Source organism: Pyrgilauda ruficollis, unplaced genomic scaffold, assembly GCF_017590135.1.
Source record: "Pyrgilauda ruficollis isolate IOZ18807 unplaced genomic scaffold, ASM1759013v1 scaffold6, whole genome shotgun sequence".
Lineage (NCBI taxonomy): Eukaryota > Metazoa > Chordata > Aves > Passeriformes > Passeridae > Pyrgilauda > Pyrgilauda ruficollis.
The window spans coordinates 5,732,993-5,759,399 of record NW_024527710.1 but is presented as its reverse complement, the minus strand read 5'-3'; the positions used below and the strand labels follow the sequence as shown (position 1 = coordinate 5,759,399).

Below are 26,407 nucleotides of genomic sequence, written 5' to 3'. Positions count from 1 at the left end.
CAGTCAAATAAGGGACAGAACCACCTTCTATTGGAGGCTTTCTGAAATAACGCTTAAAGGACAAAATTCTTTGCTTGGTAGGTCCATTTTTTATTCAGCATGATCTATTCTAATACTGTGGGTCAAATACTCCAACAGCCAAGTGCAGTATCACTACCTCTAATGGAGTTTTAATATGCCTGGTCTGAAACTGCTGACTGCTGTAGCCCTTATCAATCAAATCTGCTGAATACCCTTCTAAGAACATTAGCTAGACCTTAGGTATGTAAGCATTAACCACTTATTTGTTTGCTTTTTTTTAGAAGACTAATTTTTTGAGAAATTGATTTTTAAATTATAATCCAGAACAATCATACTTCTCCAAATATGGAGCAACATAATGTCCTTTAATTGAATTAATGCATACCTATGTTAGTAACAATAGCCTATATTTTGGCATCTCAAGTCAATCCCAGCTACTGCTATGACCTTCTGAAAATGAAATATGTCACTTACTTTTCGTTGCTTTGCTGAATCCAGTTTTACCAACCAATAGGATGACACTTTTGTTTTATGATACTTCCAATTATCCATAATCTGTGGTTATTGTAAAACACAAGATAAAAAATACACATGAAAACAACTGAAAGCTGGTCTTTCATTCACGAGTGCTCCTAACCCTTAAAAATGTGAGCATCTTAAAGACTGCTGTGAGAAGTTTTCTCCAAAAGAAATAGCAAAATATTTGCAAATTTATGTGGGGCAACATTTGCAAAGATCTGTGTGATGCTTCAGTTTAATACCACCCTCTTTCTACCTGATTCTGACAATCATACACTACAAAGCAGTTAGAAAGTTGTCTTGACTGACTCAGCTCAGATTTTTTGAGAGTAGTAAGTTCAAGAATGCATAACTGCTGATCTATTTAAATAGTGATGGGTTTTGCTGCATATGGGACATTAGATATACCTGGAAATCATAATATATGTACTGCAACACTCTCACAAAACCTAAGTGCTACCAAAATAGCTCAAGCTGTGAACATACATTTCTATTCTCATTTTGTTATTTTATCTTTCTACTCTACTCCAGACCTTTAACAAGTTCTCCCTCACCAGCACTCACTTTCCTCTGTGATGAACTCTTTCCCACCAGGAATTGGCTATGGCCCGATGAATTTTACAAGAGCTCTGCCCCAGGAAGGCGTGGGGCTCCCCAGGCTGGCGCTGTGCGAGGAAGCAGTGCCAGATGGAGCGCTGGCAGCGGCTCGCACAGAACCGCGCGCTTGGGGCACCAGGGACAGCGTCTCATGGAGCGTTCTAGCTCTGCTTCTGAGAAGCCCAGCCTGCTGGCTGTGAGTGCTATCTTCCACCAGCACCAAATCAACCATCACTACAGGAGAAATCCTTTCCACTCCAATGTAGCTGCAGAGATTACTAGAAACATAATCAACATTCTGGAAGCTCACAGAGCTCAGGACATTTCTGACCAGATAATAGATCAGATGAATTTTAACAGATCAAGGACTGTGCTCACTACATCAAAGCACAGGTGTTAGTTTGAATCCTTTAATTTTCCTTCTAAAATGAGAAGAGAACATACTTTTTTTTTTTTCCATCCTGTTAGCTGACACCATGCAATTTCTGCTTATATATCAAGTATTGGGATTTAATTGACCTTTATTTCAGCATTGTTTCACATGTCTTTGACACCAAACTACAAGGCTCAGGACAACATCAGATGTGAGAAAGGCAAATTTGGTAGACTACAAGAGCCAAAAAGCACATGACTGGTGTTCTTTATGACCCTCAAACCTCCATTCTGCCTGCAGCATACCGTTCTGAGTTCTCTAGTATGCCTGCTTGAGAGCAAGTTAAACAGGTCAGGGTCTGTTTTAATAATATCAGATGAAATATGAATTGTAACATTCTTCCTGGCTTACTTAAAAGTTTGAACTCTCTCTACCATGAAAAACTGAATTTTCCTAACCCTCCTGATTATTTCTCACATATTTTGTAAGGACATAGGAATGTTTTCAGTGCTGCTCTTTTAAGGTCAGAAAGGATACAAAGCTCCAAGCTTTCAAATTCTTTTGAGTTATCCTGAGTTCTGGAAGTTTTAAGGCCACAGGAGCTAATGAATCATAGATTGAGCTTTTTACTTTCCTTCATTTCAGTAGCCTAAACAGTGTCTAGCCTGTTCTTCTTTCTTATTTAAAAATACTTACATCTTCTATAATTAATTCAGATTCTTCATTTGTTTTTCCTGGGAACCTTACTCTCAAGTCATTGATACGGAGAAGAGTCTCTTTTGTCAAAGCAACTTCTTGCTCTTTTGTTTTCTGTTGCAGCAAAGACTCACTCTAAAAGCCAACACAAAGCAGAGGAAAACATTTTAAATGTGCCATTAAATCACATTACAAAGATGTTTGTTTGACCAAAAAAAAATCTAGAGTGACATAAAATATATTATTAAAGTGCATAGACATATTATCTAATACAGAACTAATATATATCACATACATTAATGCATCACCATTACTGAGAGTTGTCAAGAAATCCAAGAAAAACAGTTAAAATGTACATTTGTTTGAAATAAAATAAACAAACATATATCACATATTTATGGTGCCCACAATTTTAAGTATAAATTTGAAACTGAGATAACAGACTTTGAATTTAAATTCAACATAATAAAAAATATTATTAGTCATAAAAAGCATCCTTTCAGTTCATCACTTCAACAATTTAACATAAACAGGCAATAAATCACAGGGCCAACATTTCAGGAAGCATTAAAAAGGCCACTTGTCTCCTGCTTTAGTCAGTAAGGGGTCTGACAGGGCCTCCAGTTGTCCAGAGTTTTGCTGAAAGTATCAATGCTTTTTACACCAACACTGATCTGGACCCCTGCAGGGTCTGCAGAAGACCATCTCTGGGGGATTGGGGGTTCTTCTTTAAAACATGACATGCTAGTTAGAAGTGTTTCTGATCCTCTTTCTTTACTTCCACATACTTTTACATTTTCACATTTGCAAGACCAAGTCAGTCTAATTTTAACATTTTTCCAGAGTGAAATTCAAAACTTTTAGGCACTTCTAATCTTTGTATTCTGTAACAACTGCAATACTTAAGGATATTTTTATTTGAGTGATAAATATTTTCAAGTACAAAAAAATACTCTGGTATTTGATAACATGTTAATATGGCTGAAATAATAATATACCAAATATTTTGAAATCCACTTTTGCTTATAACTCCTATAAGAATGTGTCTGTAATTCCCAGCTCTAAATGATTTATTTTAAATTTTGTTTCCCTAGGTTTAGAACATTTGGATCTCAGCAGACTCCAAAAATGGCAGCGTACTGCTCTTTTCTTGCCCAAAGGATAGATAAACTAACACTTTATCATGCACGAATGATTTCTTCTCAGTAAGTCACAGTTTATCAATTTTAATGTTATTCTAGCAGTAATATATAATATATTATTCTTAGTTGCAAAAATAATTATGAACAGAGTTCCATTCAGAATACAGTGCTAAATTATAAGTAATTCTTATCCATTCTGTAAGTAATTTTATTCACATAATTTTTAGGAAGCATGACCTAAGCTCTATCACCCAAAGTAATTGTTCTGCACATCAAGATCAAGATCATTTCTGTGGTGGAGCTTTCTCAATGAAAAAGAGAGTATGCTTTCTTACTAATGTTAATTTAAGCGAGTAGCCCATTTTTAACATCAGATGGTAAAAGACGGCTTTTAATCTTTCAGTAATTTGTATTTGATATAAAGTTAATGTGAATAGAAAAATCCATATTAGCACTGTCTCATTAAACTCTCAGGGTACATTGTGATGATAAAAGGGTACTTTTTAAATTTGAGATAGCTAATGCAATAAAAAAATACCTTTAACACGTTGTTGTGAAGACACAATCTTAATGTCTTTCCAATTCTATTAGCTGACTTTAAAGATGGAAAACCATGTTAAGGAGTATTTCACAAGATGTCAGCACGCAATTTTAAAAGGAGCCTTTTTCATCATTTAGACAAAGCCTCAAGACAAAACAGACAATGAGCATTCTACCAGATAAAAATGATGATTAGAGATAGTAAATACTATGAAGCAAGTTAATTAGCATTACAAAAGGATTGCTCACAATCAAAGCTCACCACAATACAGAGAGGCAGCAAATATGGGTTAAAAGTGCCAATTTGTTTTGCCCCATCTCTGCACAAAATTATTTGGATGATGAAATATATAGGTCAGGCATCAAAGCACGAATGGAAACGCTCTGGCACCAGCAGGCAATGCACCCCTGAGTAAGGCTGGGGATTGATCCCTGAAAACACTGCCTAGGGATAAGTGAATATGGGCTCCATCACCCCAAGACTAAAGAAGAAATGCCTGGGCTGTGAAGGAGATACCAAAGAGGAAGACAATGTGCTAACAAAATGAAAAAATATACATGGTCTAGAAGTAAATTGTGAAAAGTACAACTAATCACACAAATTCTAAACAATTAAAAGTGTTTAATCTGATTTATTAATTATTTGGGCCAGTTGCTTGTCTGTCTGAAGGAGCGGGTGCAAATGAAAGATTTTTTTTAAAAAAAAAGAATGGCTTCTGAGTCAGTCACTGCAGTGGCAAATCACAAAGACCATGAGCACTGTATAAATTTTCAGCTACTCACTTTGGAAGTAGAGCTTTTTGCAGTGGTATAGCATATGCAAAAGAGGTCCAGTAGGCTGAAAATTAATCTCACCATCTTCTACAATGGACAGCCATACAAAACCTTCCTAATGTTTTATTCTGGCACAATGTATTTACCCTTGGACTATACACTGGGTTTGAAATCTGAATGTATTTTTGTTACTGTAAAGATTTTGAAGGTAGGTACAGCCTTACTTCAGAACCAGGAGCCCCCAAACAAATCACAGAAAACTTTTAAGAGAGTTTCAGTCACAATGCTTTCTATCTTCAAAAGGCTGTTTAGAAGTGAAAGATTCCCATTCACAAAGTGAAGGTTTCCCATTCTCTTAGACACCCATTTCTACAAAATGTAACATCTGTATTGCTGCACCACGAACACTGAGACATCACAGCTGGCACTCACTCCATAGCACACACAGGTCTAGAGATCTTATATGCTCTTGTGTCTGTCAAAACAATCTTGACTACAGGACCACAAGTTTTCTGATGTTGCAAAAATTACTGGTGTATTTATTGAGTTTAAGAGAAGAATGGAACCCATTTTGAATGCAACTGCTGCGTTAACTCACCCCTGAAGAGTTCATAGTTCCCAAGGTGGCTGTCTGAGAGAATCTGGCTGAAGATGGGCTACGACTTAAAGAGTGAGACCTGTTCACTGAGGCTGTTCTCTGCATTTGGAGAGATGCTTTGGCTGAAAAGGGGCGCTGCTCAGCTCCCTGGGACTGCATAGTGAGGATTGATATGGAACGAGGGCAGCTCACAGAACGCCTTATTGGACCTGTGGATGGTGTGGGGGACGAAGATGATGGAGACTTTATATTTTTATTTGAAGGTTTGCAGTTCATTCTACCTGCGGAGAGATAGAAAATTAATGATGTTATTACTTATTGTTTTCTTAATACCCATTTTTCAGTCTTTGTAACTAACAACGGATATGATCGATGTGTGCACAGATGTTGTACTACAATATGTGTTGACTAACAACTATCTATGTAGAAGTCAGTCATGTCAGATCCCCTAATAATACAGAATTTACATACTTATAGGAACATTTATTTCTTCCTCATATTCAGGTTTAACCAGACTCTAATCCACTATAACACACATGAGATTTAAGAGAGAGGGCACATCCTCTTTAGGTCAAAATGTATGTGACTTCTGTGTGTGGTTTCCTGACTATAAAGATATGGAAACAGGAGAGAAAATTTGCTCAGTGGATCCCATATTTGCAGATTCAGGATCTCTCATTTGTTAAGGCATAGTTACAGCATTTTTAAATTCAGTTTTCAGCTAAATAAATGCTGCTATGAAAAATAAAATTTTCGAAGCAACATTATACATATGCAACTACATTATAAAATTCTTTCAGACAATACATCACTAAAACAAAAAATAACATGGTATATACTTATCAATTTAGAAAACATTTTAAAGAAACTGAAACAAGCAAACCAGTGTTTAACCCTGTGATACAAAGTTGACACATTCTAAAATACTGAGGAATTTTATATAATTCATTGTCAATGACTTCCTTGGAAAAGTGATCATTAAACTTACCTGATCGTTCCAAAGATTTGTACTTATTTTCTTCAACATCATATGAAACTTTTTTCTCTTTTTTTTCATTGTGATCTTCCTTTTCAGTTTCTTCTCCTGATTCTGACACACTGCTGCCACTATCACAGCTACTGTCACTGCTGTAGTTCTTAGGTTTCCTTAAGGAATGTGCACTTTCTGGCATTGAACACAAGGGCTAAAAAAAAAAAAAAAAAGGAAAAAAAACTAAGAAATTTAATTGAATCCCAAAGAAACAGCCAGCTATCACACTAGATCCCTGATTAAGGCAGGTTCAGGCAATATTTGCACAGCTATAAACCTTCCCAAATTAGTTGGCAGTTTGTCCTAGATTTTAGAATAATTGCTTAAATATTTCATTAAATTCTAATCTTTGTCACATGAAGAGCAGCATAATATGAGTGGGGGGGAAGGGGAATTATTTGAAGTATGAATTGCACTATCAAACATACTGCATTATGGTTTGAAATCATAAATCAATTGATTCAGAATACCATTTACAATCAGTTCAGGTTCCTCACTGGTATTTCCAATAACTGAAACTACAGCTTAACAATGATCAATGTAAGTAGAAAAATACATCAGGGAACTTTGCTTTACTTTCAAAAAGAAAGTGATTAATCTACATGCTGCAGAGAGCAGAAACCAAAGAATATATAGCAAGCTGTGCTGGGGGTTCTTGGTGCCTCATATGCACATGGGATTCAGTGTCATTAGCTAATTAATCCTGTGCTATTACCAAGGATACTGCAAGACAAAAACCAAAAAAGGTGGAGACAGAGAAACTGATCCAAGAACAGTAACTACAATTGAAAATTTTTTGTCTTCCATCTACCATTAGTCAGACACAAAAATGCAGTATCTTTCATTACATCTGTTCTCCTAAGCAGGCTTATGTGGTCACCTTTTTTTCCTACACACTTTCTTTCCAGTAACTCTGAGCTATATAAGAAGCTATGCTGATAGCCTCATCTACTGAATGGATTTCAATTAAACATCAGATTAAAAAAAAAGTTTAAATCATAATTTCGGGACATACTTTGAGTCAAAGTGAAAAAGAATTCTCAGGAAGAATTTAAATTTTCCTAACATTTTAGCATAATGTAATGAACCTAGATTTATTATGAGGATAACAGGAAAAAGCCCCAAAACCTCCTGTTGCTGCAAGATACACTTTATTACGAAATAGATGCTGTCTAAACTTCTATTCCAGACAAGGAAGGGAAGGGATTTCTGTCACTAACTAATATTATGTTTATGCCATCCCAAGCTGTTAGACCAGATAAGGAGAAGTTAGAGAAGAACATTGCATTGAGGCGAGCCCTGACAATTGTTGTTACACAAAGAATATATATAAGATTGATATGTATCTGTCTGCCAAAGGGATAAAAGTAAGGTGCCTCAACACAAACCACTTTATTAAAAATAGCTGTTCTTATCATGAAATGCTGTGTATGATGTAGACATATTGATCAGACATTCCTGAGGAGTTACACAAGGTATAACAAACATTTTCAGTCATAGCTCCCAGGGGCTTTAAGATAGATCTTATTCCACTTATCATATATATTTCCTCACATATTCTACAGTAAACAATATCAATTAGCAAAGAAGAATAAAAAGAAAGATCAAATAAATTACAAAATAAATAACAAATAATAGCTGAATCTGGGTATAAACTGATCTCTTAAAGAGACATCTGATTGCCTAGCACATCTTGCCTAGCTCATCACCTTGATTTTAGCCTTATGCTAACCCAATTTTTCTGTGATTAAACTCATCTGATCTTATACCAAAAGAATTAAAATTAAAATTAATTTCTTATTTCCTCTACAATATCTGTTATTTTAGTCCCTTAGTCCATTGTCCTGCACACATGGGTAACCCTGACAGTGTGTAGGTGTCAGGAGCCCTCTAGAGGCTATAAATAAACTGGACATTTCCAGAATGCCCTTCTCCATCTATGCAAAATTCAGTGATATTTTAAGTGCAGAAAAAATGCCTTCATTCTGTAAACTTCTTGATTTCTTTTTTCCTACACTGAGTTCCTAATCACATTTGAATAAAAACAAGTGTGAAATTCCTAGCAAATACAGAATAATTGTTAGATGCAAAGCTTGTATTTATTTATACGTGCACAGCCCTCAGCCTCTCCTATGCAGAGATATGGATGTGGAAATGAAGATGTTTATATGTTTCTCTGTATGGAGAGCATGAGGAGGAACACACTTCTCTCTCCTAACTATTCCAGTTGTCTTTTTAGTTTTCTGAGTCCTGACTCTGATGGGTTTTTTTCAAGGAAGAATACAACCCGAGGCAGAGCATCTGACCTAAGAGTACTTTCAGTCAGCAGAGCAGCCACTGAATTTAAGGAGGGACAGACTCCACGACCTTCTCAAAGAACCTTTCCTGTTGGGTTACATGACATGAAAAGTACCAGTCCTGTGGTTGTTTTGTTGGGTTTTTTTCCTATGAGATCCTGAATATGCAAATAGTTCTTTATCCGTAGGATTTTATGGTTACAAGATGAGGTTCACAGCTTGATTATTCTCTTACATGACAGACTGACAGGCAATAGTACTTTCTACTGCCTGTCTCACTCACTAAATTTCTGTATAGTTATATATTTAGACATTACATATCTCATAGCAGCCTCTTTATAAAAAGGTGGCCAATTAAATGCATATGATTGTCCATATGCATCTTAACCCTCACAGGGAAGAGGTGATGCTCTTTTGGAAAAAGATATCAGGACCATCTGCATGGGCATCTGTATTTCAAAGGGAGCACACAGGATATTATGCAACCACGGAAATCTCTGATACATGGCTTCACTGTAGGCAAGGTTTAAATGATTGAGAAATATATCAGGGCCACAAAAAAGATGCAGGAATAAGAATCCTGCATAGCATGAAGTGTGAACACTGCAAGGAGAAGAAACAGTCTCCCTGGATAAGCTAATTTCATTGTTTTCTGGTTTGATTTCATCAATTTTAGAGGGGAAAAAAAAGAAATTTTGGTCATAAGCAATTTTTTCTTTCTCATCTAATTGCAAACAATATTGTACCAGTAAGGCATCTATAAGCTACACAATCCATTTGCCTGCTATAAAAGAAGACCATGGCATTTAGTCTTACTCATAAATTAATCAAAATTCATCTTAAAACTAATTGAGAGAAGTTTCTCAGTTTGGGCTTAGTACCCTGTTAATGTTTAATTAAATGTTACAGTCTCCAGCCTGGGAATGTCTTGTGAGCAAGGAGTGTAGAGGTAGAGTAGAACAGTGTGCATACAGACAAGCAGATAGCTTCTCTCTAGGGTTGCTGGGAAAAGACAGGGTTCTGGAAAAAGGAAAAAATGTGACTGAGATATTAAACTTGAATAATTGACCCCATGTTAAAGATCTGAAAACAAAATTTCAAGGAAAAGAATCTCTGTAAAAATGTGGACTGAGTGTACTGCTAGGGTGGACTGAGGGTTTTTTCTCTTGTTTAAATGAATCCACTGCTGTTAAAGCATGAGCTCACAAAATCCCCATATTTTAATGAGGTCCCTGCAAATCTATCTTAATACCAGATTGGGCATGTAGATCCTCTTTCCAGAATGCACGCCTGTAATAAGATGTAGCTCTTTGGATTCTTGCACATATTTAAAGTACCTCTTCAAGCTCAGAACAATTGTCAGCATTCATTTTGTACAGATATCCACAGATTTGTACACCATGTCATCAGAAACATAAAACGCTGTAAAAAAATTTACATGCATCCATAAACAAATCCATCAAAGCTCAGAACAGAGATGCAGGCTCTTCTAAGCAGACTTGACCTAAAATGTTTACAGGATATAAAAAACATACTTATTCTAGTCAAGCCCAAACTATTTATCTTTACTGGCTTAGAGATATGCAGTTTATTTAAGGCAAAAACTCACATGAACTATGCACACAAGCAGAAAGCATTAAGCTAAAAATAATATACATTCACATTAAAAGCAGATTTTGGATACAAAATGCGTTCCATGATATACTGTACAACCCTCTTAGCAAGGGAGTAAGCTATAGATATATCAAAATTGTAATTAATTCTTTGACTTTCCATACTGCCTTTTATCCCATGATCTCAAAAATCCTGATTTTGGCACTAATCAATTAGAGATGAAAGCATTCTTTTGAGATCCACTGTTGATATAAAAATCCTTTCACACACTGAAATCAATCTCTCATACAACAGTTGTTGCCATGCTTGGCAATTCCTCCAAATGGTTTAGAGAGGGAAAGAAGGACAGCATATCCCCTTAAAAATTTAATGGGATTTAGTCACACAAATGGTAGTCATACCTCTATTTATACTTCAAAAAAAATTTAAAAAGGTTAATGGCAGTCAGAGGAAGAAAACTTCCATCTGGATCAGGTAACTAAATCCCCACTTAAAATTCTCAGAAAACCTGTCTACAGAGTGAAATAAAAAGCTGGTATCTAGAAGTCAAATACCTTAGGTCCTCGCTGCCTGCTGCATTTTCCCGTTAGCTTTTCGTCATCTATTTCACACTGCTCCAGAAGATCCAAAATGTCCTCCTCCTAGAAATGGGAATTTCATTACTATTAATTCAAAGCAGGACATACCCTGTCCTTCTAAAATTCTAGCAGAAAGTGGTAGAAATTTGAAATTATTCTGATTACTAATTCCTGCAATAGGACTATGGATTCCTCCATAGGAGGAAATAGAAATATTTCTTCTCATGCATGCATCTCTCCTTGCAAGCAACATGAAATTGAAGGTTAAAATCAAGTCTTAATATATATTTTTTTAAAAAGTCTTTAGAAAGGATTGAACAAAGATTCCTGTAAAACTGCTGGATGATGCCAGCTACAAAGATGCAAAACTATTTCTCAGATTTCAAATTATATCATCTTAGCTGGTTATTAATATAGCTGTTTTCCTACTGTCTCTGACTAATAAATAAATAGGCAAATCAGGTGAAATTTTTGGATGCCTTAAATCCTTAAAATAGTGGAGCTGGTTTTAGGGTACCTCTTGTTCCAGTACATACAAGTGGATGAATAGGCTGGGAACATTACTGGAGGAAGAAGGAGGCAATTATCAGCTCAAAAGCAGTTTCTGCCAACCTCTGGTTTGGCCAGGGGTAAGGCTGAGGATCAGGGATATGGTAAAGTAGCTTAAAGCCATCTAGCCTGTCTCCACCCTGGGTCCACTGCAGTTCATCCAGATTCAAGGATCTGACCCACAGGCTGCATAAAGAATAAGATCATGGAACATTATCAAATCTATTTATCAGCCATCATATATGATAATAGTGAAACTAATCCAAGAGGTCATGAATTCAAGGTAACTCCTAAAGCCACAACTCGGTGTACTTCAGTACCTTCATTCTTTTTAAGGGGTTATTCATTTCCCGCTGAAGTGAAGCTGCTCTTCCAGCAAGAAACGTCTGGAAAGCGGTGGCTAACAAACTCTCATACTTTTCAAGTAATGTCTTATCATCAGGAGGGTAAATTCGCCTGAAAAAGGAAAAAAAGAACAGCTTAAAAGTTAGAAGCTGAGGTATTCATCACACAAAAGTAATGTCACTAATACACAGTCTCTTTTTTAACATGTAGGCATCCCATCTATAATAATTAAATAATATAAAATCATAAAACTTATACTCTGACCATTGCTTTCTAAATCTACTTCTATTTCAGTGAACACATTCATGTTTAAGCCAGCAATTAGCCAGTCAAAAGGAATACCATGTAGGTCATTCCAGAGGTATACCAAAACCCAGTTTTGCAGCGCTCAGAAATTTCAGTGGGTGTGAGTGATACATACAGGTGTGAATGATTCATGAAATATTAACAAAATATTGTATGTCAAATTCAGAACCACAAGATAATTTGTATTGGCAATCAAAGGACACAAAACAGTGAAAATCTGAACAATAGCCTTGATCCCATGGGCAGTATATTAATTAAAGATTAAGTATGTACTGCACTTGAATGCTAAGTCCTCCAAAAAATTAACAGCAAGAAATAGGTGGTATAAGAAAGAAAAAAAAAAAAATCTGGTACATGGATGTAAACACTGACTGATTTTCCATTAGAGCAGCTATGCCATTATTCTCTAAAATCACAGGTAAGGAGATTATGACAATATCAGAAGCAGGACTTGGTGATTTATTCATGTTCATCACGCAACAATGGTCTTTGAAGAAAACCAATCCATCTGTCATGAATACCCGAAACACAGCCAGAAATATGGCTAAGATAGAAGACTAATTTTTAATGTATTGTAAGGAGTAACCCATAGGTTAATTTGTCTGCACTGTGTAAGGTATGGACACCCTTTATACAGTGCATGACATTATGTGACTTCTTTGTATTTGTGAGTCTTTTCTAACTTATTTTTTTGAAGTTGTTACAAGTTTCTTTTTTTCTCGTTGTTCCTTTTTTGACATTTTCTCCTTGAAAAGGTATCTATCATGAGGATTTTGCTGCAATGAAAAAAAGGATGATTTGATACCATTAGTCTCAAGGCAGTTGTACAACCAAATGAAGATGCTTCCAGTTTGCATTAAACACCTAAAGGAGATTCAGGTTCCAATTCAGTTTCAGTCAACATTTTTTAATGGTGTTGATTCTACTGCAGAAAAAAATGCCATACAAGAATGCTTTAAAGAAAGGGTAATATCCTTAATGTATTTAGAACAGACTGCAGCTAAAGGCCATTTCAAAGCCATGTACATCCTTTCCAATTCCTCATGATTTCACAAGAGCTTGAAAGTGTGGGTCCTACTTCAGCTGCCCCAAAACTCCTCCTGGAGCCTGCTGTGCTTGCAGACATGGACTAAGGCAATTGCTGAGCTGACATCCACAGATTAAATCAAATCGCCTGAGTCTGACTGAGGTTTCTCTGGATTTTTATTCAGAGTGCAATATTAATCCATTCAGCAATACTAGCATCCAGAATTTCCATGATTCTATGTCAATGCCTGACACAATCCAGTCCTGCTCTACAGAAGAATATCACATGGAGAAAATACTGCATAACTCTCAGATAAAATTCCTCTTCTTCTCTAGCCAAAATTACTTCTTTCTCATGTTCTGCTGATCCTTCAGCCTTTTCTCAAAGACACGGTAATAAGAAAACACAAAGCTATTCTGCCTTTTTAAAAGTTTACTCAGATTCCTCAAGAAGTGACACTTCATTTCTTCCTGAGGAAAAAAAATTGGGTTTTAATGATTTACATCAACCCAAAAGCTAAATAAAGGACCATATGTCTGATTTTCAGTCAAGAACTGAAAATGCAACTTAAAATGTGATCAGTTAATAAGCTAGACATTTAAGTTAGCAAAAAGAAAAATGTGTTAAAGCATCATAGTGCATTTCTTTCTTTTAGTAGCATGAAAATAACCATTTTGTCACTTCATTGTACATCTAGAGTTTTTTTTTTTACTTACTAGTTCAGCTCCACACATCAAGAAAATATGTAATTAAAAATTACAAAGAAAGAGTCTTTGCAAGCAAAATGTTAAATCATAAAAAAATGTGAATTTCACAGAAACATCTATCTGTTTAAATGAGAATTTTACTGGAAAATATAGAATATCTGCTCAAAAAAAGGCAGCAATGAAGAACAGCAATAAAGGCATTCTGAGTAGTTCACAATAAAATATGTTCTAACATTCAGGATGAATGTTATAAAGAGTGGGCAAATATTCCCATCATATATTGCTAGCCACACTCTGCTCCTTTTCACCAAATATTCCTAGGCCATTCTCAATGAAGCAAATAACAAGAAAAAATAACAAAAACATCGCAAAACAAAATTTTTGTTTTCTGGTCAATGCCTGTTGAAACTGACAATGTAAAACTCTCTTTTGAACATATTTTACCAAGGAATCTGAAGATACTCACATTTCAGCCTACCAAGATCAAAAATCAAAATGCAAAAATAAAAGTAAAGTATTTCAAATGTCATGCTATTCAAAATTATGGAAGCACCCATAAAGTTTCAGAATTTTTGGCAAGCCTCAGAGACACAATTCAAATATGACATTTTTACAGGGGAATATCATACTGCACCCCCTGCCACCATGGTAAGAATGATCATATGTGATTAGAGAACAGGTCCATAACAACAGTCATGATTCTTGGTACACTGAATGTGAGCAATCATGTCTTTGAAGCAAATGTCTTGCACGAACAATAGGGTGACTGATGCCATATAAATTCCTAAGTGCATGGGAAAAATTGGAATCAAGAAAAGAACCATCTGGAAAAAGATACCTGATGTATATGTACATATTTTCCATAAATGCCTACACATTTTTGGCATAAGATTATCATCTACCACAAATACTTGTTTCCACTGTTCCTAAAGAATACACTGAATATTTCCTACTAATACAGTCAAAAACATTCACCTGTAATTCCCCATGTGTCTATTTTCATGCTCCTCTTTGGAAATCTGTTTACGTACTTGTGCAAGTCTTTCCTTCTACAAATCAAGAAAGTAAGACAATTAAAACAAAAGAGAATATAAAGCATGAGGAAGAAACAGCACTTTTTTTCCCTTCCTACCAGTTCTTGTTTTCTCCTTTCCAGTGTGTGGCGCTGCTTCTCCCAGTCTGAGGAACCTGGCAAAAGTTTTTTCACTGACCCTTGACCATACAGTCTTTTTTGAGCCTCAGCCTTCTGCTGGGCTAAATTTTTCCTTTTATCACTTGTCCTGAAACACAGATGATATTAAGAAATATCAATTCAATGCAGCCAAAATTATATGAACTTTCATATCAAGTAAATAATCTGTATTTTCCAGTCAGATGTGCTTATCACATAAAATTAGAATTGAAACACTAATTAAGATTTTTTTTAATATTATCATTCATGGCTATAAAATTTTAACACTTTAATGGATACTGTATTTACTCTGTGCTACAATTTAATGTACAAACGTAGTTATATCTGTTTTCCTGAGGTGTAGATTTCTTTCGAACATATCTCATACTGTATTTACTCTGTGCTACAATTTAATGTACAAACGTGGTTATATCTATTTTCCTGAAGTGTAGATTTCTTTCGAACATAGCTACAAAGTTTTCCTCTAGAGGGGTATGGCTTTTGACTGAATGTGACACTATCACTCAAGTAAATTTCCTTTATGGCCATGTACCCATGACTGCACATATGCCAACTTCAAGATGTCTTTGAAAAATTTTTAAAAATAAGTATGAAAATTAATATTACCATTCATTTTTGCAAGCATATATGCATGAAGAAAAATTAAATTTACGTTAATTTCTATAGCAAAACGGGCAGCAAGGGAAACATTTACATTTTGAAAATATGAAGGTGGGAAAAAGGTTTTTCATTTCCTCTAAGTCCAATTTAAATTTATTAAAAAAAAAAAAATCAAAGCAACAGAAATAGAGCCAGACTGAAGAAAAGAGGACAAGGTACCTACCGTATGTTGAGAAGCTTTAATGCATTTAGCAGAACACCTTTTTTTACATCATAGTCTATTTTTTGATCTGTTCCAAAGCTTGGGGCACGATTAATCTGAAAAAAAAATGAGACACAGAAGACTCGGGAATGTTCAGGTTCACTGGGAACACACCTATTGTAACAGGCTTTGTAGAAATGGCTCTTTCAAATACAGCAGAGATTAAGAGAATACATGTTGAGAAGGTCTTTTCCATTTGTATATTTTTTAAATAGAGTACTGAGTATCACAGATACTGGAAGCTGGGAAATGTACCATTTCAGTCACCAGGTTATCCAGACATTTACAGTGAACACCATTCAAGTCCTGCCATTGTGAATCCAGTCTAATCTACTCTTGGCTGCTGCCACCAGAAAATTTACCACACAAAGTGCTGTTAAACACATAACAGATGATGTGCCATGCTGGCACCACGTGGTGCTCCAGCACAGAAAGAGTCAAACTCTTTTCTAGTTCCCAGTCTGAAAGAAACTTTAAATACTACTCTAAAAAGTAACAACTATAAAGGGACAGAAAGAGGCTCTAATCCAAGGTCTTTTTAAGCATATTAAATAACTTTTCAGATACACCTGACAGCAACACGTAGAGATCTAAGCCATTAAATCAGTACATAGTGTGAAAACATAAGATAATTAAGTCTCCACAACAAAAAGCTTACAAGCTAAGTACAAGATTGGAGATTAAAAATTTTACCATAAATATAGAGAAACAAGAAAAATGCAGCTGGGAATCTCTTAGTGAGACTAAATCATACACTTAACGTCCTATAACCCTGACAAGTTTTGGACTCCCTGCAGAACCTCAGTTCTCAGGAAGATTTGAGGAGGAACAATGATTTATTCTAGGAACTCTTTCCAGGCTGGTATAAAAATTTGTACTTGGGTAATGGGTGCCAATGACAAGTAGGAATCTCACTTTGATAGTGCATGAGCAGTGCTGGTTACAGAAGGTACAGATAAAAAAGAGCTTCATAAGTGAAAACTAATGCCTTGGACCCCACACAAATCAAAAGTGGGAGACAGTTTGCATGTCCAAAATAGAGGGCCTAAGCAGTTTCTTTTGTTTTACACTCTAAATATATTAGAGCATCTTAGAGCCTCTGCAGTTGTAGGACAGAACTAACATGGATGCTGTGCCACCCAACAGTGTCCTGTTGCTGTGTCCCAGCTGTCCCATCACTCATGCTCATAATTGACAGGTACCTTTCACCTTTGGGAATCAGCCCCTTTGCTGCTTTTGCAGACAGACTGGCAAAGTGAGCACTGAGATCTGATGTTGAAAGAAAAATCTTGAAAATTCAGCAGAAATAGTGAAAAGATTTATAGATATTCTTTTTTGGAAGACTTTCATCCAAATATTTAATTGACCAACCTCTTTAGACTGACCTGTTTATCTACTACCATATCACAAAGAAGACAATAAATATGGTTGCTGACTAATCTGTATGACTGTGGCATTGTAATCCTGATAACCTACTAGTGATATGCCACAATAGCTATTCACAATAACAGCTTACCAAACCATTGTCTGTGCATCTGCCAGCTGGGAGATGGTTCTTTAGAGTTCAGTGACCCAAGAACCAGGACATGCACAACTAGCTTGTGTTAATATAACATCAGTAATTTTATCAGCAAGGCATATCTTGAAGATTGTTGTCAAAAACAGGATTGTATGAGGGACCCCAAAAGTACAAGCAAATGATGATTGCAAAGGCCTTGAAAATCTAGACACTGATGCCAGTGGTCAAATTGTGTTCACTACAGGAATGCAGTCTTGTAAACTAGATAATACTGGGTCTAGAGGTAACAAAGAAAGCACATGGCATGATTCCAGGAGCTGTAAAGGACTTGTGGTAAAATTTGGAGACCATGTGCAATTGCTGGCCAGTAAATGAACAGCCAGTAAGTAGATCATGGCAGCAAAAAAAAAAAAAAAAAAAACCAAAAAAAAAACACCAACGTGAAATTAAGAGCAAAGATGAAGAAAACTTCACCATCAAGAGTGTGTTCTTCCTGGTGAAGAACATAAGACACTGAAAACTTGGCATAACCACCTACCATCTCTTTTTGGAAAAGTAGACTTCTCCTACCCCGTGGCCTTTGGACCTCCACGGATACAAACAGGGCAAGCATAACACAAGAGAAACAAGCAGATGCCACAAAGTTTGTGTATGTGAACTTTAACTACTTCATTATTAGGAATTAGCAATAATTGATTGGTTTAAGATGTTCACATTCATTTCACCTGGATTGATAACAAAGTTTTGAACAGATTTTGAACACAGCTTAGTGACAGTAAATAATAGATTTCTGAATGTGTATGTAAGGTTTCCTTTGCCTTGCCCACATAAATCACAAAGGAAGTTAGGTACCCTGCACTTGAGGAAGTTATTAAAATGCAAGTTATCTTTTTCTCCAATGATCACAACTGTGTGATCCTAACTGAATATAATGAGGGTGAACAAGGCTGGAGTCCATCCAAGAACTTCAACTGTATGGTTTTCTTTCACATAAAATAAAGTAACTTGGAAATTTTGGTCAAAAAGTAAAACTGGATTTCCTGGGAATTGAAGGGAGGTCTAGGTCATTGTTACTACTCAGAAAGGATGGAGGCTGCACAGATCCTTGCCAGAAACACTTGGTGCCACAAGATGGCAATCCTGCATTTCCCACAACCCTCACTATGGTAGAAGGTTCCGGAAGTTCAATAGCATCAAGGAGCAGGGGAGCTACAATGCATCAAAGCAATATAAACAAAAGTCAACTCAGGAAAGCAGAAACATTATAATATGTTGCACAATTTATTTCTTTTAATAGTTTGTTAAGCTATCTTTATAACAGAAAAGCTACATGAGGCATGGAAACATGAAACTAATCATCCTAATCCTACTTTGGCAATTTTCCCATAACACTGGGAACATTCAGGGCCTTGTGATTAGGACTTGTTACCACTGTTAGAAAGAATGATTCACTCCCCTAAGGGGGTTTTGGCAAGAGGAAAATGGTGGAAAGAGATAAGAGTGGAAATCTGTGGAAGTAGCACAAGTGTTTTAGAAAAAAAGAATTATCTATATATGTGCATATATATATATATACACACACACAGACTATATATATTATGTGTGGTCTATGTACATAGACTGCAGATTTGACCTTTACTACACTACACACAGCATACATACAATGTGCATACATCTACACACTCTGTTGGAAGTGCTGCAAAAAAGCATGAACAAGCAAGGTAAAAAATAGTAAATGAGTATGCAAAATTAGCAAGTTTCAAAGTTTGAAATTTCTGTTAGTTTTGGTAAATGTCTGGCAAAACAAGCTGAAGGGTACATGTATTACCAAAAGCAGAAAAGGAAATACTTGGACTTTTGCTTTTAAGAAAAGTAATAACTAGGTACACAATTCCAAGTCCTGAAGTATTCTCCAGCAACTCCAAATACCAGGAGCATTTACTACTTTACTCCCTCCTAAACAAGGAGTTTGGGATAATATATTCTCCTCTGAGACCCATAAGTGGTGACTCAAACCCCCCAAAATCTCCATAGCTCATGGAAACATCAGAGCAGACAGAGAGCTGTCCTTCAGGATGGACTCCCTGTGCTGGCTGACTCACCACCTCTCACAGAATTGATCTGTCAGCATTTGCTACGAGGCTGAATGAAATGTTACACAGACCCTTCAGGCTGCACTCCAATCACTACACACAGTTATATGCAAGCTACAGGCAACCTACAGATGATAATCTGGAAGTGCAGTGCTAAATCAAAGGGACAGCAAGCTTCACTGGACAAAAACAGAAGATGTTGATGTAGTACAGACTAAGTTCATGTCATGCGCTGCTGTTGGCGAGAACATCAAAGCCACCAAATATGCTATGTCTGCATGGCAACTGTGGAGGAATTTTATTTTTCTAATTAAAATTATAATGAATCCCTGAGAGAAATAAGCACAACAAAACAACTGTTGACAGTATTAATGGCCTGCAAATGAGGTTATAATTCAGTAAGTTAATTGTGTACATTTTGTTCATCAGTCGCCAAATCATGTTCATGATTTGCTGTCAATAGAGAGATTTTGAATACATTTTGCTTTTTTCCCCAAGCTGCACAGCTCCCCAACTAGTTAACAGAATGAAATAAGACAATCTGAAAAAAGACAAGTGAATGTCATCTATAAGTTATTAATAGGGCAATATAAGAGACACAACAGACAAAATTCAAACATTTCTGGTTGAAAATGTGTGTGAGCACCACTTAATTTAACTGTATCACTAACAAACATATCAGAGAAGAAATGCTTCTTCCAATCCCATCATACCAATTGTTTGCAGAATTTCCTGTATCTCAAATTTGTTTTCTCTGTTTATGGCAGTGCTTTTAAAAAGCACAGGAGAGGAAAAGAACACATATCCACAAAAAGGAAAAGATTAACACAAAAAGGAAAAGAACAGATATCCACAAAGGAAAAGATTAACACATCCACAAAAGTTACCAGAGCCATACTACATAGCCATACTCATGAAGGAAATCTATGTAGCACCCACTTGCTATAATCAAGGTCCTCCAGCTACAATAACAATTACATTAACGTTACATTTCCCATTAAAACTTTCAAAAATATCTGAAATGCAATATCGGTCCATGAAAACAATAACCTTTTTTCAGTATCAAAAATCACTGCAAGATGATACTGCACTTCTGTATGGAGGCTGCAGAAAATCAGCATTTATGTACTCAACAACAGTGCACAGATTTTCCTTGCAGGTTTTCTTACATAGATATGGATTCAGCTGAGGCTTAGTTAACTTTATGCCTAAAAATTTACTTTACATCTGTATAAAGAGGTTTACCTCTAGGAGCCATGGTTTTAGTTTTCTGTCCAGCAGAATATCAAATCCCAGGACTTCAAAGCAGACACTGTCACTTCCTGGTGCTTGCCCTGGCCTGCACATGCGATAAGCATGAAGCACATGTGGCTCTGCAACTATCAGAGTCTTCACCACCAGCTCCTGCAGGGATTTGGGTCAGAAAAATTCATCAGGAGAGAAAACACCAGCACATACTGAACTACAGTGCTTTAATATCTTCAATTTCATTTACATATCTACTAGAAAAAAAATATTTAAAATACCAAATAAATAGTCTATAGTAAACAAACTATTCCTATGTAGTACCATATATAACTTTATATAGTTCTAGACTATTGTTGTAATTTCAATGGTACATATAAATTTTGAGACTTGCAATAAGTTAAATAATAAAAGCAAATTGGTAACATAGTATAGTATAGCCAATCTTCATCCATTTCATTTTTCAGTATAACTTTTGATAAGTGTTCTCAGAATCATACAAACAGCTTTAAGCTCTAACAATCAAGCCTATTCCTCATCTAAAGATACCTGTAAACACAACCACTTCAATGGTGCTTGAGTAAGTACAAAGATATATGCAACACTGACTACAATTTTGTAAATATTTACACATAAAGTTCACTTTATACACTAAAATAAAGTCACCAAGAGTTTAAATAGCATGAGTCCTTTGTACCATATTACTTATGTCAATAACTGCTTGAAAGGACTTTTGAACCAGAAAAAATGCCAACATTTAATTTGTAATCAGACTATGAATTTAGTCTTTTAAAAAACATAATAATAGTTTATAGTATGTCCTTTGTGACATCCATTGCTGAAAATTTGGGTTAATAAAGTTTCAAAAATCATTCTGAATTGCAGTAAAGCAGATGGCAGAAGCAATTAATTTTCTAAAAATACACAAAATAAAATAAAGTGCTTTAGTCTATCTTACTGAAATATCACTCCAGAATTTGGAGACATCAAGATTATTTGTTTCTAGAAACTCAGTAAACCATTTGATGGAGCGTTTGCTTCCTTTGTCTTCTGTTTCATCCCGTTCAAAGTGTTCATTATGTTTATTGACAGAGTAGTTAGTCAGATGCATATACAATTGACTCTAAAAAAAGGAAGAAAAGACATTTTAAAAACTTTAAAAACAATTCTAAAATAGTCAATTCAAAATCATGTAAAGAAAATTTGACATTAAATCAATAAGGACATAATCAAACAGCTCATATTTGCAAATACAAAATGTGCAGATGTAGTGTTTCTGATTCTGGGAGATTGCATGACTGAATGCTCCGTAGCCTTCTTACAACAAAACCTGGGCTTCTACTTAAGCCAATGCAGTGAACTGATCCACCACTCTACATCTGGTGAGATACTGTATCTGCCATTTTTACAGGTCTCTATATAAACAACTACCTAAAAAAGTAAAGAGCTATTATCATAACTTAGAGAATGATTACATTCCACAAGAAGCAAACAATAAAGTCAGTATTTTGAAGTGCTACTTTAAAAGTGCTAAAAGATACTCTGGCATCTGCTTCATAGACAATCCCACATTTCAGTTTTCACTGTAGCTTATTTATGAGAAGTGTTCTCATGATAGTGATACTTTAAAATATCTTTTACATATAAACTCATCTGCCATGCTGATATCTGCCAAAATTGCTCATTTGTAACTGGCTGGTAGCCATACATCAGAGGGAGGTAAATTTCAAAACATACGTTACGTAAGTGACTGAGTGCTACAGTTCCTTTGTGGAGCAAAATGTCAGCAGCAATAGACTCACATTATCAGTTGAATTTAAAGAAAGTATTCCTTTTCCAAGGTCAATTTATAAGCCATGATCTGTACATTTACATTATGTCTGAGAGATTAATTCAGTTTTTCACTTATACTATGGTGATACCTGTTCTCATCACAGTGACAGTTCTCTGTCATGTTTGATTACATACATGAGAGTAGATGATATTCTAGGATGACCATAAGCCTTCTGTTCCAATTAATCTTTAATAGATAACACAAGCCTTCTGCTGTCATTTATCTTACTACACTTCCTTATCTTTAAAAAACTTAATGAAATTACAAAAACCAATCAATATAATTGCAAATGAGTTAACAGTATTAATGAGTAGCACTAGAAATAACTAATTTCTCCCATGGCTTCATTACTCCTTTAACAATCATTATGAAATCTATTGAGTTTGAGTCATCTTTCCATTCAAATTATTTCAGACAAAAGTAACTATGTGTTAGACTACCAAAAAAAAAAAAGGTGTTTGGGCATCTGAACTGATAGTCCAAAGTTATTTGGAACAATGTCACTGTGCAAATATGTCATCCAAGAACAATGTCATTAGTGACAAGCAGGTTATTTCACACAATAGACAACCTCCAGCATGAACAGTTCTGAGAACATAGAAACAACTGCCTGCTCTGTTTATCCTCTCAGAGCATATTTCAGTGCTGCTAATGCCGAGATTAGCAGCAATACACAAATTGTAAAAGCAAACTATTCCAAATATAGTACTGGAACATTTCCAAATATAGCATTTGTACTGGGCCTCAGATTGTACCTGCGTTTTTCAAAGGCACACAAGAGACAGTCAGAATTTTAAGTTTCACGTAGGCAAAAAGGCTCTATGGTGTTTTCTATTACATAATTACATGGAAGCTGCTCTAAAAGCAATGGAGTACAGACAGAGGTATAACAAACCTAATCTACTAACATCTTCCAGTGCTGCAAATCTACTTCTTTCTTAGACATCTTGGTCGGAGCCAAAAGAGAAAGGTTTATACCCCCCAACAGGGCAACATGCTATATAGTAGAACAAGAGGAGGAAATTGTGCAAAATCTTTAGCGTGACCCTTACTATTTCTTGGTTTTCTCTGTGTTTACCAGCAGCTCTACTGAATCACCCTAAAGCTGCCAAGCACATACTCCTGTCCCTGCTGAGGCTCTCACTGACAAACAGCAGCAGCAGCAGGAGATTCCCTCGTGTTCAGGGACTGCAGTGAGCACTGGGCCCTTGCAGTGCTGGTTCTCTCCTTTCTGTGTCAGTTCCCAACACAATGGCTGAAACCTGGCAGAACCCTCAAAAAAGGCTTCAAACTTCATGGATGCTAAGCAATGATCTAGCAGGAGATAAACCTTACTAGCACCTGCCACCCTAGCCTCAGTCTCAGACGAACATAAAAGCAATGTGCCCATTCTTGCAGTGATTTGATTTTATTTTTTGGGTTGTTATCTTTTGCTTTCCTCTAGAATATATTTAAACTCTTTAGCACATATACATGCAAAGTCATATAAAATTTTATATATAAGGAATAATGTGGCTATACTTGTGATTTTGGTAGAAAACCATGTGTTAAGTATCTTTCACATAAAATTTTTTCTCTTCAGTGACAATACAGAAGTTTATTACCCAGATGAACTCAAGCAGTTTATTTAATTTTACCACCTGCAAACACTACACAGGTTAAAGTCTATACCATAAGCAATAAATTGGAATGAACTCCAACTTACCAAATTTGAGTCGCTGGGGGGGTGATACTTTTCCGTGCCCATTCTCACCAGTCCATCATGATATAAAAATATTTTTAATGGATCACAGGAGGTTACAAGAATATACACACGTAAATCAAACTTGTAGCCTTCCATAAGAAATGGTTTGTCAAGATATTCCTGAACAATTAAGTGATCCTGAGCTTGTAACTTTTCTCCATTCCTTATTAAAGAGATCCTGGTAAAAACAAAAGTTATTTTAAAACTTGGACATTACTCTTTGAAACAGATTATTGTGGTCACCCAGCCAAGTAGTGAGGCTAAAGTCTACCTAGAGAAAGAGACTTAGATATATGATTTTTAGGGCAGAGAAAAAGCTCCATTCCCTTACAGGGCTTTTGGTTTCCTGTCCTTTATTGTGCTTCACTAGATGAAAAAAGCCAACGAGCCATTTCAAAGTAACTTTCTGCTTGCTTTGATTCAACAATTCATAATAATGGGTTTGCTCTACACTTAGAAATTGTTTGGCAGAACGACCAGTCTCCAGCTTCTGTGATTATTCCTCATGCAGCTCTAAAAATAGAATTCCAGTCTTTGTCATAACTTCTGCCCAAGGCACAGGCTGCAAAGAAGTTTCAGTGCTAACCTTAGGTGATGAAGTTTGCAAAGCAGGACACTGATCTGTATGACTGAGGATGGCATAGATTAAGCGCAGTATTTCTGTATTTCCAGTTTGCTCACACCAGAATTAAAAAAGGTTTATATAAAACTATGAACTTCCAATCTCCAACCACATAGACTTTTAAATAACGGTAAAAGCTAATATTTTCAGTATAGAATTATTAACCTAAAATTCCCAGAACCTTAATGCTACCTTAACCTTATTCTCTATTATTTATTATATATTTCAGAGGTTTGGTACTGAATACTCCTAATAGAGTGAAGTACTCTGCAGAAATTTCTCTGAACTATGCTGGTACCTTTCCCTTTAGCTCATCTTTGCCCTTATCAAGAGGACTGAAAAATGAAGAAATTGAAAAGTTTGGGGGCATTACTTTTGTAGTAATTCTGACATAGGTTGAAAAACTAAGAGCTTTACTATATAGTATAATTCAAATTGATATTAAAAGCAATAAAATCTAAAACCAAAATATTGGGGGGAAAAAGAACTAAAAATACAATTACAATATTTATCTCATTGGATTTTTACTGTGCAGCCCTGTCACAAACAAAACTTCTTCAACTCAACTGCAGGTTGCAGTCTCTTCAGGGGTGTGCCCTGCTTCCAAGAGTGCACATCCAGCCACATCCCCAACAGCATCTCCTCTGTCTCTCCTAAACCTTGTGGCTGCTGCTCTCAAACACGTTTCTGCTTCTGTGACTGGCTGCAGTTTGGGAACACAATGGGGTGTTTTAGCTGGTTTTAAAGCTGCGAAACATCCTGACCTCCCACACATCCCTGCAGCCTCCAGCCACCAAAACCCTGCCATTTATGCCCAATACAATCTCACCTATAAATCTAAGCAAAGCAAAAAATTCACAATAAAATAACTGTGTTCATAATAATTATTTGAGTTTATTTAAGGCTTGTGAAGCCTTCACCCAGTACACTGACTTTCACACAACTCAAAATACAATCTTCTTGTTAATACACAGCTTCTGTTAATGTTGTAAGTAGCACTGGATTTCACCTTTAACAGGTAGGAAGACTGAAGTTAACTCACAACTCACCCATGTCCCATTGCACCATTAGCTGGTTTGACTATGAAAGTTTTCTGTCTACGTTTCTTCTTCAATTCTTTTACATAGTTCTGAAACTGTGTGTATTCTGCAGGAAAGATCCACGTTCGAGGAATGAAACTGTACTCCTGAGGCTGACTCTTGATCATTCTGCACAAAAAGGGTAATTGAGTTAAAATCTTTTGACTACTTTGATGTTTTAATCCTCAAGATTAAAAAGCACTCATGACAATATGACAAGGGAGCTTTTTCAGCAAAATTCTGTAATATGAAAGCAAACTTTTGCATTTCTTTAAGAATAGTTAGAGCTCTATTACATATTCATATGAGTGTGAATGTGTTAGATTCAAAAGCAGACTATCTTGAGCATTTTTGTTTAAGTGCTTATTATGCTACTGGTATCCATCTTGCTTCTTGGCATCCATCTCACTCCTGTTACAATTTTTGGCCATTTACTCAAATGACTTAATGCTATTCCTATTCTTAGAAATATTGAACTTATAATAAACCATGGTTGGTTTTTTT

The 26,407-nt window shown here is 35.8% G+C and overlaps 1 protein-coding gene across 5 annotated transcripts in view; it reads right to left on the bottom strand.

The window, feature by feature from the left end:
• The window catches only part of TTLL7 (tubulin tyrosine ligase like 7), a 66,040-nt gene that overhangs the window by 12,893 nt on the left and 26,740 nt on the right, over positions 1-26,407 (bottom strand). For 4 of the 5 annotated variants that reach the window (XR_005956421.1, XM_041482989.1, XM_041482991.1 and 1 more), the window contains 14 exons: positions 25,874-26,032; positions 24,164-24,380; positions 21,583-21,747; positions 20,625-20,783; positions 15,729-15,823; positions 14,846-14,993; positions 14,689-14,762; positions 11,649-11,784; positions 10,756-10,842; positions 6,249-6,444; positions 5,261-5,541; positions 3,887-3,943; positions 2,207-2,341; positions 496-576 (listed from right to left, as the gene is read on the bottom strand). Coding sequence is in view for 4 of the 5 variants with exons in the window: in XM_041482989.1 (XP_041338923.1) it covers positions 496-576; positions 2,207-2,341; positions 3,887-3,943; positions 5,261-5,541; positions 6,249-6,444; positions 10,756-10,842; positions 11,649-11,784; positions 14,689-14,762; positions 14,846-14,993; positions 15,729-15,823; positions 20,625-20,783; positions 21,583-21,747; positions 24,164-24,380; positions 25,874-26,032 (1,990 nt within the window). In the remaining variant the exon portion in view is untranslated. The remainder of the gene's footprint in view (positions 1-495; positions 577-2,206; positions 2,342-3,886; positions 3,944-5,260; positions 5,542-6,248; positions 6,445-10,755; positions 10,843-11,648; positions 11,785-14,688; positions 14,763-14,845; positions 14,994-15,728; positions 15,824-20,624; positions 20,784-21,582; positions 21,748-24,163; positions 24,381-25,873; positions 26,033-26,407) is intronic. The other variant, XM_041482990.1, reaches the window with a different exon arrangement.